At 39.8% G+C, this 15,565-nt stretch overlaps 1 protein-coding gene across 1 annotated transcript in view; it reads left to right on the forward strand.

The window, feature by feature from the left end:
- LOC101344775 (ATP-binding cassette sub-family A member 3-like) overlaps window positions 1-15,565 on the forward strand; it is a 126,248-nt gene that overhangs the window by 98,150 nt on the left and 12,533 nt on the right. The window contains exons 22-26 of the mRNA XM_023728328.1: window positions 3,944-3,995; window positions 4,972-5,030; window positions 5,665-5,799; window positions 6,008-6,202; window positions 13,404-13,714. Of these exons, the coding sequence (XP_023584096.1) occupies window positions 3,944-3,995; window positions 4,972-5,030; window positions 5,665-5,799; window positions 6,008-6,202; window positions 13,404-13,714 (752 nt within the window). The remainder of the gene's footprint in view (window positions 1-3,943; window positions 3,996-4,971; window positions 5,031-5,664; window positions 5,800-6,007; window positions 6,203-13,403; window positions 13,715-15,565) is intronic.

Raw genomic sequence — 15,565 nt, forward strand, 5'->3', positions numbered from 1 at the left:
GGTTAACAACCCCACGACATGTCAACACTCTCCCTTCTCGACCTTGGGTTCCCTATTACCAGCTTTCCTGTCCCCTCCTGCCTTCTAGTCCTTGTCCCTTGGCTGTTGTGCCCCATTAGTCTCATTTTGTTTTATGGGGCTGTCTAATTTTTGGCTGAAGAGTGAACCTCGGGAGTGATTTCATTACTAAGCTGAAAAGGTGTCCGGGGGCCATACTCTCAGGGTTTCTCCAGTCTCTCTCAGGCCAGTAAGTCTGATCTTTTTTTGTGAGTTAGAATTTTGTTCTACATTTTTCTCCAGCTGTGTCCAGGACCCTTCTTGTGATCCCAGTCAGAGCAGTCAGTGGTGGTAGCCGGGCACCATCTAGCTGTACTGGACTCAGTCTGGTGGAGGCCCTGGTAGTTGTGGTCCATTAGTCCTCTGGACTAATCTTTTCCTTGTATCTTGTTTTCTTCATTCTCCCTTGCTCCCGAAGGGATGAGACCAGGGGAGTATCTTAGATGGCTGTTCACAGGCTTTTAAGACCCCAGACACTAATTACCAAGGTAGAATGTAGAACATTTTCTTTATAAACTATGTTATGCCAGTTGAGCTAGGTGTTCCCCTCCATTTGATTTTTTGATGATTTCCAATTTTCCTAGATTCATGCTTCATACATTCCATGTTCCGATTATTAGAGGATGTTTGCAGCTGTTTCTTTTCATTTTGATTTATGCCACATCACAACTGAAAGTCCCAAAAGCTTGACTCCATCCACGTCATTAAGGTCGACTCTACTTTGAGGAGGCAGCTTTTCCCCAGTCGTATTTTGAGTGCCTTCCAACCTAAAGGGCTCATCTTCTGTCACTACATCAGATAGTGTTCCGCTGCTATTCATAAGATTTTCACTGGTTAATTCTTTTCAGAAGTAGACCGCCAGGTCCTTCTTCCTAGTCTGTCTTAGCCTGGAAGCTCAGCTGAAACCTCTCTACCATGGGTGACCCTGCTGGTATTTGAATACCAGTGGCATAGCTTCTGGTATCACAGCAACATGCAAGCCCCCACAGTACAACAAACTGACAGACACGTGGTGGGGTTATTTCCTACTCAGGTAAAAATCTGAGGGGCGACAGATTTGGTTGCTGTGCAGCACTTACACTGCCCTTGTTTACATTGGCAGTTACTGAACTGTTTCGAACAGGTACCAAACGGGTTCAAAGCCCTGTTATAAACCTTGCTTTTCTGGACTCCCTAGGTCCAGTGTCCTTTTCTTTGTTTTTCTTTTTTAAATCTTTATAGATACTACTATTACACATTGCACTTGGCTCTCGGTTCACCTGCTAGTGAAATGGGCTATTCATTTATTGAATGTTCTGAAAGAATAGAGCTGATGACATTTTGGCAGAAATGGAAATAGTAACATTAGGTAGGGAAATAAAGCAAAAAAATCTTGGCCACCAAGTTAGTTTATCTGGTTCTTTTATTCATAAAGTCTAGTACTTATCTTTTAAATGTTTACGTCTCCATTTTGTAGTCATAAAATATTTTTAAAAACTGAATAGCACTGCCACCCCAAAAACTGGAGAGACAGTGAGACTGATATAGAGAATCACTGCTTACCAGAGCAGAAACTGCAATAGTGGTGATTTAGTTCAACTGTATAGGAGAATCATTCTCTGTAGGCCTGATACATACCCACTTGACCCTTTAGCCCCCAAATAAACTCAAATCATTTTGAGTGACTATAGAAGAGTGATGGGAAACTCTTCTCTAAACTGCATGTACCGCAAGTCTATCTGTCTGACCCAAAATACCTCAACATGTAGCTTCTGTTCATCTAAACATGGTTGAAGATAAACAGAACTTATCCTTGGTAAACTTCCTGTTATGCAAGCTTTTGAGAGGCAGAAAGATAGGGTAGGGTTGGACTGTCCCCTTTTAGGAACTTGATTAAAGCAAGAGGGTCTCCACAATGGATCAAAAAGTCAATTAGTGAGATTCAACATGCACCTACCATGATTTCATATAGGAAACATAGTTCAGGGAAGTAACATAGCAGGGAAGGGCAGGAAAAGGTCAGAATTCCATGTAGGCAAGCTTCGTAAGGAGCAGGGATTAGAACTCAAGCCGGCATTCTGGGTAAAACAGCAGAGACCCCAGAAAGAAAGTTTAGGGAACTCATCAACAGGATGGGGCCCTGTTGCCAAAGTGGAGCCTCCCTGCCTTCTGCCCTGGCTTTATGCTACTTTTGTAGTATGGGGGAAGGTTAGCAAATAGGTTCAGGAGTATCAGCTGCTCTTGCATTCTGAGGAAGCTGAAGCTTGAAGCACCCAGGATCTTTATTAACTGTAACCTCCAAGTGAGTTCTAAAAGATTCTGTTACTAGTCCATTATATTCCACTGTGAATAGGCTTTAGTGCCCTTCTGTATTTGCATGTTAAACCTTATCTCTAAATGAAAAAGTGGAGTGTTTAAAAATATTAAAATAATACCAGGCACAAGAGGAAAAGTTTTAATGATATTTGGGAGAGAAGGAAATGCCTCAGTACTCTTAAAGGCAAGTCTGATCTTATGGGTAGTTTTATGTTCGTCATTTTAGAGTAAATATGGGTCAGAAAAATAGTGACTGTGTGGGAGGAGTAGGAGGAGTGCCAACATTGATCAAGGTGGTTCAGGAATCAGGGTATCCAGGATGTTGAGGAGTATTTTTCATTCTTTTAATGCATGCCTCTGTTTGTATAAGAGAGAGATCAAAGAGCCTATGGTTGTATAAGACAGAGATGTAACTATTCAACTATACGTTGATCATTGTGGATATTGACCCCAATTATAAACCTAAAGGAGAAGAAAAACAATTTTTAAACTAGGTTTAAAAGTAAGAGTAATTCAGTTAATTTAAGTGAACCACTAAGCATTAGGACTTTTTGAGCACAAGTATCAGAAAAAGAGCATCTTGCCATGTTGAGTTTAAGAAAAAATGGAAAATTATTTTAATGATAAAGGGCCATCTCGTGGAGCCCAAGAGTACTAATAGGAATGCAGTCTAATCTCAGGAAAAACTGGAAGTAGTATTTTCTTTCTGTGTCTCATCTCAACCTGTCTCCACACATCTCATTAGTTCTTTCTTTCTGGTAAATGCTTTTCCTAATCAACGTGACAGTCCATAGCTCCACAGTTTACACTGAGACACACAAGGAGACTGACTCTACTATACCAGTTTCAGAATGCAATTGAGAGAATCTGATTAACCTAGTTGGGTTATATGCCCACCCCTAAGCTAGGCAGATGGGGATCAAGTAGTCAGACATGGATCCTGGGGGTCTACTATCTTTTAAAGAAGAAGGAAATTGGAGGGCAGTTCTTTGAGAAGTGGGAATTGTAAATTGACAGACGTAATGAAAATTGTTTATAGTTGGTTTAAATACATAAGAAGGATAAATTAATAAACTGCTTATGACATATGGCTGGTTACCATGCAGCTCAACAGTAAATATGTCATCAAATATATGACATTAATTTTATCTTAAGTTTATTTGATTATAACATTAACTTCTATTCACATAGGCTCAAGCCTCACCTTTACTGCCTCAAGTAACATAGTCTTTATGTACTAACACCTTTGAAAAAAGTAAAAGAAAAAACTGATTTTAAAAAAATCGAACTTTCCAAACGAGACTAAATTGTACACACCAGCCCGTGACAAGGACAAGAAGGCAGGAAGGGACAGGAAAGCTGGTAACGGGGAACCCAGGGTCGAGAAGGGAAGAGTGTTGACATGTTGTGGGGTTGGCAACCAATGTCACAAAACACTACGTTTATTAATTGTTTAATGAGAAATGAATTTGCTCTGTAAACCTTCATCTAAGGCACAATTAAAAAAAAACAACTTTCCAAACCCAACAAGTGAGTGAAGTGAGTACTCCCCATGTGTTAAAATGAGCACATCTCCTTTTGTCTTTCCCAGACATTAAATATGAGGAAAACTATTATGGATTCGAAGGTCATGGGATTGGAAAGTATGTGACTGCCATGATTGTCACAGGCTTCCTTTTTCTCACCCTGCTTTTCATCATTGAGACCAACCTCTCGACATTTCAATCTGTTTACTCTAATTTCGTATATTGTCACTTCCTCAAAAAACGAAAGATGGTAAGTAGATGAACATCTAACTTATAAATACTGAACGAAGATTCTCTCTGACACAGCTTCAACCACCTTGCACCCAGAAAATGGCTCTGTTAATATATTTTGTCATTTTTCCTGAATTGAGAACTAAATATTCAAGCCCCTCACTTCAAGGAAACTGAGGCCTGGTATCTCAGTGACACATAAGTTAAAAGCCAGATTTTCTGTCTTAAGTCAGAAATGTTCCCTCAATTTGGTTTTTATGGCTGGCAACAATTTCTTCTCTCCTCTTCTTAAAAATGAAGCCCGTAAACAGCCGGAATGAAAAACCCCTCACTTCCTTTGTGTATGTATGATTTGTACTAAGTATATTGTCTTTGTATCCATGTTAAATATCTGTGCATTTGTTATTTAAACTTGTTTTTTGAAATGGCAGTCTTCCTGGCAGCACCCTTGGTCTGCAAAATTTTAGGATCCTAAGCCCGTTTTCTCTTTGTTTATTGACTCCACATCCTGGGGGAACCTCCTCATCCCTGGCAAACTGGAAAGGTTGACCACCCTAAATGACTACATGCCACCTGTGATCTCAGCCAATAACATTACAATTACCTGATAGAGTGATTATGCCTCTTATAAGTGTTCTTAACTATGGATTCAAATGTCAATAAAACCAAGTCTCCTTAGGGACAATTTTTAAAATATCTTCACACTCTAGATCAACAGTGAAATCTCAGATGCACTTTTTTTTCTGATCATACAAAAGATGTTTTCAGTATGCCTATAGCTTTGTGTTAGATCTCTCTTCCTAGAAAAAGCAAGTAACTTTAACCACAGCTGTATGTCCTGAATTTCCAAAATCTTCTGTAGATGATTATGCCAAATTAAATTCCAAATGGATCAGTGATTTAAACCTAAAAGATGAAACTGTAAAACTACTAAAAGAATACATGGAGAAAACCTAGAAATTACAATGAAAAAGATCGATTAATTTCATTACCTATAATTTTAAATTTTGTGCAATGACAGCAAACCTATGGAAGATAAGATTATGGGAGAGCTAAGAGAATGAGTAGGAAGCCGACCCTAAGACCTTCACAGAACCTCTCTCTGTCTTACAGTCTCAGAAGATGCACTTCCCCTCACTTAAGTCCCTGTAGTTTTCTAGCTCCAGCGCAAGCTAGACTAGGTGCCTAAAGGCCGGACTACAGTATGACTTTCATGGATCTTCTGATACTTTTGCCTTTGTGGACCTCTTCTTCCATTTAAAAAAACATATATATATAGGGTTGCTATGAGTTGGAATCAATTTGACAGCAATGGGTTCATTTGTATATATGTATATACACACACATATATATATATTATGGCTGTGTTAGTAAAAAGTCAAATATAATTCAAGCTCAATTATATTCCTTTTTCTGACTAAAAAAAAATGTGAACATTTTTGTGGGCCCCTAAAACTGTTGTGGATCCTAGGCACTGTGCTTACTAGGGCCTGATGGTTAAATCTGCTCTGCCTAAAGATCATTCACAGCTGTGATCCTTGTCTCGGGAATGTAGGTACAGGTCAGTGACGGGTCGTCATTAGTACCTTATGACTATGATGTGACGGATGAACAAGACAAAGTCCTGGAGTGTCCCCCAGGGAACCTATCATCCTTGAACAGTCCTCTGATCCTTAAAGAACTCTTGAAGGTACAGTCAATTGGTGATGGTGTAGTTCTGGCTTTTTCTATCAGAAACCTATTGGAGATGTCACTGATTCAGGATAGTTGATCTCTTTCTCTGTTTTGGGGAGGAGAAGCCACCAGGGCTTGGAGGGGGCTGCCCCCAAAAACTAGGAATGGGTTCTATGGCTACTGTTCTGGACGTAAAGATTTTTGTGAACTGTATGTTTCCTTAGATACATTTTCAGTGGGTGCCTGTTGTGGCAGTAAATAGGCTCACCTTTGCGGTTCAGAAAGGAGAGTGCTTTGGGCTGCTAGGCTTCAATGGAGCTGGGACAAGCAGCATCTTCAAAATGTTGACTGGAGATGAGACCATCACTTCCGGGGAGGTTGTATTTGATAACAAAAATATCAGCAAAAGCATAGAAAAGGTAAGATGCTTTCCATTCACTAGAATTCAAAAGCAAGTGCTTCAACTCTTTTCAACTAGGTTTCCAGGAGAGTTTATCCTAATGTCCTAAGGCATCCATTGTATGTAACAAATTATCTTCTTTCCTGTGCATCCAGAATGGTACTAGATTGTACTGTCCTTGAGAGAACTGAGAAATAGTCCCTCAAATCATTTTCTGTGGTATTTAATTCTCTCCCAGAATCCCGGTGAGAAAGGCTGTATGGAGAACTGTGATGAAGGAAAAACATTCTTTCTTTCCCGCTGGATTGTAAGCTTCTTGAGGGAAGATCTGCATCTGCCTTAATCACAGTAGAAGCCACAGGACCTATGACAGTATAGGACATATAAGGGGCATTCAACAGGAAATGGGGAGACTGACTGGCTGAGTTATAAATCCCAACTCTGACTCTTCCTAGTTTATGACCTGGGGCAGCTTATTCTGTTGCCTCATCTGAAAATCAGGCTAGAATACCTCATAGAGTTATTGTGAGAATTAATTAATGTTTTTTCATTGGTAGAAATCCTATAACTTCTGTTATTTTATACTATGAGTAAGAGAAAGCATAATAGCTATTTAAATATGGCCAGCCATAGCCAAGTACAACTGAATTGTATATATTAAATTATAGTGAACCTAAGTTTAAAACTTTTGTCCCCAAATCCAAATTTTCTGAAAAGTATTTTTCTATTGTGGTAAAATGTATATAACAAAAATTTTGCTGTTTTAATAAATTTTAAGTGTATAATTCAGTGGCGTTAATTAACTGTAATTCTTTTCATTGTGTTGTGTAACCATCACCACTATCTATTTACAAAAATTTTTCATCACTCCAAAGAGAACCTCAGTATCCCTTAAGCAATAACTCCCCATTCAGCCCTCTCCCACCCCCACGCCTGATAACAACTATAAACTTGTGTCGCTATGCATTTGCCTATTCTAGATAATTTCAAATAAGTGGGATCACACAATATTTGTCATTGTTGCTGACTTATTTCACTTTTTGTATCTGACTTATTTCACTTAGCATAATGTTTTCAAGGTTCAACCATGTCTAGCAAGGATCAGAACTTCATTTCTGTTTATGGCTGAATAATATTCCATTGTGTATATATGTATGTGTGTGTATATACATATATATATACACCACATTTTTGTTATTCATTAATTGATGGACACTTGGGTTGTTTCTGACTTTTGGTTATTGTGAATAATGGTGCAGTGAACATTGGTCTACAATTATTTGTTTGAGTCTGTTCTTTCTAGTCTTTTGGATATATACCTAGGAGTGGAATTGCTGGGTCTAATGGTAATTCTATGTTTAACATCTTGAGGAACCAATAGCCTGTTTTCCAGAGTAGCTGCACCATTTTACATTCCCACCAGCAATGCATGAGGGTTCCAATTTCTCTACATCCTCCCCAACACTTATTTTCCATGGTTATGATAATAACCATCCCACCAAAAAAACCAAACCTGATGCTGTCGAGCTGATTCCGGCTCATAGCGAGCAGGATTTCCAAGGAGCAGCTGGTGGACTCGAACTTCCGACTTTTTGGTTAGCAGCAGAACTCTTAACCACTCTGCCACCGGAGCCCCATAGCCATCCCAGTGGGTGTGAAATGGTATCTCATTGTGTTTTTTATTTGCATTTCCCTAATGACTAATGATGTTGAACATCTTTTTCTGTGACTATTGGCCATGTTTATATGTGACTATTGGTCATTTTTATGTCTTCTTTGGAGAAATGTTTTTTCAAGTCCTTTGCCCTTTTTTCAATAGGGTTTTTTGTCTTTTTTGTTGTTGAGCTGTAGGAGTTCTTTATGGATTCTGGATATTACATGCTTTTCAGATATATGGTTACCAAATATTTTCTCCCATTCTATAGGTTGTCTCATCACTCTCTTGATAAAGCTTTTCAATGAACAAAAATTTTTAATTTTGGTAAAGTCCAGTTTATCTGTTTTTTCTTTTGTTGCTCATGCTTTTGGTATCATATCTAAGAATCCATTGTCAGAAACAAGATTTTGAAGCTTTACCCTATGTTTTTTCCTAAGACTGTTATGGTTATAGTTCTTATATTTAGGTAATTGATCCATTTTGAGTTGATTTTTACGTACAGTGTGAGGTATGGGTCCAACTGCATTCTTTTGCGTGTGGAGATCCAGTTGTCCCAACACCATTGTTGAAGAGACTGTTCTTTCTCCATTAAGTGGACTTGGTACCCTTGCCGATTATCAACTGGCCATAAATGTATGGGTTTATTCCTGGACTCTCAGTTATATTCTTTTGGTCTGTATGTCTGTCCTTATGCCAGCACAACACTGTTTTGATTGCCATAGCATTAAAGTACATTTTAAAACTGGGAAGTGTGAGTCCTATTTTGTTTTTCTTCTTCAAGATTGTTTTGACTATTGATGTTCCCTTGCAGTTTCATATGAATTTGAGAATCAGCTTTTCCATTTCTGCAAAAAAAAAGTGACTATTAGAATTTTGATAGAAATTGCATTGGATCTGTAGATCACTTTGGGTAGTACTGACATTTTAACAATATTAAGTCTTCCAATCCGTGAACATGAGAAGTAAAAGAAGATCTATTTATTTGGGTCTTTAATTTCTTTAAACAGTGTTTTTCAGTTTTCAGTGTACAAATCTTTTACCTCCCTGGTTAAATTTATTCTTAGGTATTTTATTCTTTTAGATGCTATTATAAATGGAATTGTTTTCTTAATTTTCTTTTCAGTTTGTTTATTGCTGATATATAGAAACACAACTGATTTTGGTGTTGTCAATCTTGTACCCTGCAACTCTGATAAATTCATTTATTAGTTCTAGTAGCTTTCTTGTGAATTCTTTGGAATTTTCTATATATAAGATCATGTCATCTGTGAATTGAGATAGTTTTACTTCTTCCTTTCTGATTTGGATGCCTTTTCTTTTTGTTGCCTAACTGCTCTGGCTAGAACTTTCAATACAATGTTTAATAGCAGTAGTGAAAGCAGCTGTCCTTGTCTTGATCTTAGAGGGAAAGCTTTCAGTCTTTCACCATTGAGTATGATGTTAGCTGTGGATTTTTAATATTTAAAAGCACTTAAAATAGTGCCTGGCACATAATGAACACTATTTAAGAGTTTGCTATTTTGATTTGTTGTATTGGTAATAAATTTACTCTTTAAAAAAAAAAGAAAAGCAGCCCGCTATAGAGGTTTGGCTAGAACTGGCAGACAAATAAAAGCTTCGTTTTGCAGTCTGAATGGAGAGTGTCTCCTGATGTTCTTGGAGTATAAATACCAGACTCAGACCCAACTAGCTTATTATTATCTCATAGAAGATTACCTGCAGTCAGGCTCAAGGAGAATGAGCTCTCGATCCCCAATCACCATTGGTTTATTTTTTTATTGTTGTGGTTTTGGGTTTTGATTATTTTAAGTATCTAGTTTTCACCCAGCCTGTGGGTAAGAGCTCATTTTAACAACCTTTCTATCACTTAAATCCAGCATCTTGAATCAAGACAGATAAAGCTCTTATCAGCTACTAAAATAAGTTGAACAGTATCTTTGGCTGAGCTCCTTAGAGAAGCAAAACCAGTGAAGTGTGTATATATATGTAGATAAAGAGAGAGAGAGATTTATCTCAAGGAATTGGCTCACATGGTTGTAGAGGCTGACAGTCCAAGTCCGTGGGTCAGGCATCGGGCTGGAGGCTTCTCTTGACTCACGTAACTGCAGGGGCTGACAAACCCAAGATCGGCAGGTCAGACAGCAGGCTGCTGGCTCACAGGCTGCAGAGGCTGATGAAGCCCAAGATCAGCAGGCAATATGGCAGGCAGCTGGTTCAAGTCCCAAGAACTGAAGGTCAGATGGTGACTAGCTGGATGCAGGATCCAGAGCAAGCAAAAGAGCTTTGCTGGAAGGTCCAGAGAGCAGCTTTTCAGGTCACTTGATAAGTAAGCCAGAGTAGTACACCCAAATGAGTGATATGTTGCTTCCAAAATCCAAAGAGGCCCACCAAGCATTATGCCTCCTTTTTAGTTGTAGGAGGGACCAGAGGTAAAAATTTGTCCTTCACTTTAGAAGGAATTTCTCAACATGCCGCATGTCACTGGACCCGTAGAAAGTTCAATGAGGTGGAAGACGCCTGAATTTTTGTGAGATTACTTTCCCACCCTCTAGCATGCAGATTTTTTTACCAATAAGTCCTGAGTCATTGACACTTCTTCCTTACTATGTGCAATCAGTATAATGTCATACATGTAATAGACTAGTTTGATGTCTTTTGAAAAGGAAAGGTGATCAGGGTCCCTGCAGACTAAATTATGACATAAGGCTGGAGAGTTCATGTAGCCCTGAGATAGGACAGTAAAGGTGTATTGCTGGCCTTGCCAGCTGAAGGCAAACTGCTTCTTGTGTTTCTACAAAATTGGAACTGAGAAAAAGCCATTGGCCGGATCAATAGCTGCATACCACGTACCAGGAGTTTTGTATTACTTTCCTCAAGCAGTGAAACCACATCTAGAACAGCAGCTGCAATTGGAGTCACCAGCTGGTTAAGTTTACAGTGATCCACTATCACTCTCCAAGATCCATCTGTTTTTTTGCACAGGCCAAATAGGCGAGTTGAATGGGGATGTGGTTGGAATCACCACCCCTACATCCTTCAAAGTCCTTGATAGTAGCAGTAATTTCTGCAATCCCTCCAGGAATGCAGTGTTGCTTTTGGTTTACTATTTTCCTAGCTAGGGGCAGTTCTAACGGCTTCCGCTTGGCTTTTCCTACCATAATAGCCCTTACTCCACTTGTCAGGGATCCAGTGTGGGGTTTTGCCAGTTACTAAATATACCTATTCCAATTATGCATTCGGGAACTGGGGAAATCACTACTGGATGGGTTTGGGAGCCCATTGGACCCAGTGTGAGACAAACCTGAGCTAAGACTCCATTAATAACCTGACCTACCATATGCCCCACTCTGACTGGTGGACTGGCAAGTCCCAAGTCTGTGGGTCAGGTGTCAAGCTGGAGGCTTTTCCTGACTCATGTAGCTGCAGGGGCTGACGAATACAAAATCGGCAGGTAAGGCAAGGCTGCTGGTTCACAGGCTGTGGAGGCTGACGAATACAAGATCGGCAGGTAAGACAAGGCTGCTGGTTCACAGGCTGTGGAGGCCGACAAATCCCAAGTTCGGCAGGCAGTATGGCAGGCCGCTGACTCAAGTCCCAAAAACCAGAGGTCAGATGATGATGAGTTGGATGCAGGACCCAGAGCAAGCAAAGTGAGCTTTGCCAGAACGTTCATATGTATATTGGATGCAGGCCACACCCCCGAGGAAACTTCCCTTAAAACTGATTGGCTAATCACATCATGGAAGATGACTACATCATTACATAACTGCCAAACTACATCATTACATAACTGCTAAACCACCAAGAGTCATGGCCCAGCCAAGTTGACACACAACTTGACCATTACAGACAGATATAACAATGAGCTCTCCATTTCTGCCAGCAGTAAATTTTACCCAGTTACTATTAAGTTGAAGATTCTTAACATAGGCCAAAATGGTATATATTGATATCTGTTAGACTACGTTTTTGCTGTAGATAATTCATAAATGACTGCAGCTGTACATCAACAGGGACAAATTTGGAAGAGGAGAACTGAGGCATTTTGTTGAATGTGGGGCCAATAAATGACAGGGCAAGGAAAATTAGAGGATTAAGTAATAAAAATTAGCCTCAAGGAGGAAAGGTTTTGTTTCAGCCTCATACGAAGTTAGAAGAGCAGTAATGAGAAACCCAAAACTTAGAGTAAGAGCTTCTTATATGATATAGTCCCTCTTCCACTCTTACTGTCCAGTGGCTTCTTTATTTCTGAAATGTAATCTGACCAGGGGTTGAGGGGATGATTTATCTCTCTAAGCAAATACATTCCTTTCTTTCTAAGCCTGGCTCAAGTTCCTCTGAGTCAGCATGGCCACTGTGGAATGCGCAGATGATGTCCTTACCCATAGGTAAAATAGGAAGGAGATTTTCTACATGGTTACAAAGAGAAAAGATAAAGAATTACTGCTGTAACTAATCCACTTTTATTTGCACCTGTCAAAAGGACTTTGCTTAAATATATACTAGCATTTCCAGACATAATCATTTCCCATAGGTCCTGTTTTTTATTGGTTATTCCTAGTTACTGACTCTAGCAGTAATTTGTCTTCAAGTGACTCTATAGAATTAGTTACCTCCACTGATTATGGTTATTACAATAATAACTGTCAAGTTTAGATGTCCTTAAAAGTTAGGAAGTCAAATCTCAAATCACTCAGCCAGAGTTTTAATCTTCTTTACCAAGAATTGGTTTAGTGAAAAGGTCACAAACTAGTCAAATTTGCTCCAGGTAGGTTATAGAGTTGGTTGGTAATATTTTTATATCAACTCATTACACATAAAAGGATTTCTGGCTTCTCTTAAAAAAAGAAGAAGACCTGGCGGTACTGGATCTGAATTCCTGCATGGCAACAATTGCCTAGGGCTAACTGGTGGCTACCTCACCTGAATGGCTGGCTATTCATTTTTCATTTCACCACAGACTCCACCACTTACTGAATACCTGGCCACTCCACCTCTTTACTTTACCTGCCTACATCTGTAGGTTTTCGAGCTTTGCTATTCTCAAGTCTATCCCATAGTGCAACAGAAAGTAAGATACTTTAAGAAAGGAAGGACACTTGAATTCTGAATGGCCGAATTAAAGAGTTTTTTTTTAAGTACTCATTTTAAACTTGTGTCCTTTGAAGCTGTAAGTATGCCATCATAGTAATTCCTCCTCAGCATGAAAACCCTTCATTATAGCTTCATATATTTGAAAATGGCTCTCATGTCCCCAGGATTTTCTCTTCCATCAAACTTACTGATTATACCACTCATTTGGAGGTGCTTTCACATATACTGTCTCAGTTTATTATCTTGTGTGTGTGTGTGTGTATAAGAGAGAGAGAGAGAGAGACTGACCAACAGACGTACTCTTCCCAGAAAGATTATAAAGTAGTTGCATAGCATGTAGTCCATAGCAGGGGCTCAATAAATGTTTATGTCTTGGAATTGAACCAATTTTTAATTGAAGATTACTATAGTATTCCCCACTAATAGGCAGCAGCTGCAGATGATCCATAGTGGCAAAAGTAAGTGGTAGGGAGCAAATCTTTATAAAATGAAGAGAGACTCTAAGTCCTCTATCTCTCAAATGTCCCTCAATATACTTTCAGTCCAACCTCCTACCTTGGGTCCTTTACTCCCAGATGCTTTCTTGTTTCAGATTCATCAACAAATCAGCTACTGCCCCCAATATGACCCTTTGCTGGAACACTTGACAGGGTATGAGATGCTGGCCTTGCATGCCCGTCTGTGGGGAGTTCCTGAACACTATATTCCTGCTTACGTTAAAAACATTTTAAGTGCACTCTTCCTGGGTGCCTTTGCAGATAAACTCATCAAGAACTTCAGGTAAGACAGTACCTTGCCAGCACAGCTTCTCCTCACCCATTCAAATTTGAGGAAGAAGAGCTTGTTCTAGGCAAGGATGAGGTCTCCTCCATAAAAGAGGCTTTGATAATCACTCAGACCAGATTCCCATCTGTGAGAATTGCTCTAACCTCATCAATCCCTTCTATAGCCTTCACCCTTTTTTAGAATGTATTTCCATATGGTTCTGGGATCCTCTACAAGCCTACCACTGAGTGGTGTTCGCTTTAACATTCAACTCACAAGACTCTCATAGGCCATACTTGGCACCATTCTACTCAGAAGGATATAGGACAGGAAATGCAGCGTGCCAGCAGGGCAGCATCAGGTGCTGCTCTTCTGTGGGAGTCTTTGCAGCATAACTCAGATGTAAGAAGACAAAACCCACCTTGGCTAGGTGTGGGAGCCTCCCTGGCTTAGAAGCCTCATGCCCCATGGGAAACGATATCTCTTACAACACAATTCCCTAGATACAGCTTCCAGAAGGAACAAGCCTAACAAGTGACAAGGGTCACTGCACTCAAGGAAGCCTAAAGGATGACTTGTCAGCAGCCTTCTAAGATACATCTGTTGGTCTCATCACATTGGGAACAAAGGAGAATGAGGAAAACCAAAGATAAAAGAAAATACTAGTCCAAGGACTAATGGACCATGTAAACCACAGCCTCCACCAGCCTGAGCCCAGAACAACTAGATGGTGCCCAGCTACCACCACCAATCACTCTGACAGGGATCACAGTAGAGGGTCCTGGAGAGAGCTGGAGAAAAATGTAGAATAAAATTCAAATTCACAAAGATAGACCAAACTTGCTGGTCTGATAGAGATTGGAGGAACCCCCAAGACTATGGCCCCCGGACAGCCTGCTAACTCAGAACTGAAGCCACTACCAAAGTCCACCTTTCAGCCAAAGATTAGTCAGTCCTATAAAACAAACAATAATATGTGAGGAATGTGCTTCTTATTTCAATCAAGTATGCACACAAAATGGACAACACCTGCCTAAAAGTAAGATGAGAAGGCAGGAAGGGACAGGAAAACTGGACAGACACTGATAACCCAGGGTGGAAAGGGAAAGGGCAAGAATGCTGACACCTTGTGGGGATTGCAACTAATGTCAGAGAAAAATTTGGGTATAAATTTTTGAATGAAAAACTAAAAAAAAGAATCTGGGTACTAGTCAGGGTTATGTAGTGTATAAAGGGAAGAATAGCTGCCATAAAGTGAAAGAGGGCCTTAAGAAGAATTTGAAGTTGTCGTTGTTGTTAGGTGCCATCCAGTCAGTTCCAACTCATAGCAACCGTATGTACAACAGAACAAAATACTGCCTGGTCTGCCATCCTCATGATCATTGTTATGCTTGAGCCCATTGTTGCAGCCACTGTGTCAATCCATCTCCTTGAGGGTCTTCCTCTTTTTTGCTGATCCTGTACTTTACCAAGCATGTTATCCTTCTCCAGCGACCGGTCCCTCCTGATAACTTGTCCAAAGTATATGTGAGACAAAGTTTTGTCATCTGTACTTTTAAGGAGCGTTCTGGCTGTACTTCTTCCAAGACAGCTTTGTTAATTCTTTTGGCAGTCCATGGTATATTCAACATTCTTCACCAACACCATAACTCAAAGATGTCAGTTCTTCGATCTTCTTTATTCATTGTCCAGCTTTTACACGCATATGAGGCAATTGAAAACACCATGTCTTGGGCCAGGCACACTTTAGTCCTTGAATGAACATCTTAGCTTTTTTACACTTTAAAGAGGTCTTTTGCAGCAGATTTGCCCAATGCAATGCGTCTTTTGATTTCTTGGCTGCTGTGTCCATGGGTGTTGATTGTG

This window comes from Trichechus manatus, unplaced genomic scaffold (genome assembly GCF_000243295.1).
Source record: "Trichechus manatus latirostris isolate Lorelei unplaced genomic scaffold, TriManLat1.0 scaffold00024, whole genome shotgun sequence".
Taxonomy (NCBI): domain Eukaryota; kingdom Metazoa; phylum Chordata; class Mammalia; order Sirenia; family Trichechidae; genus Trichechus; species Trichechus manatus.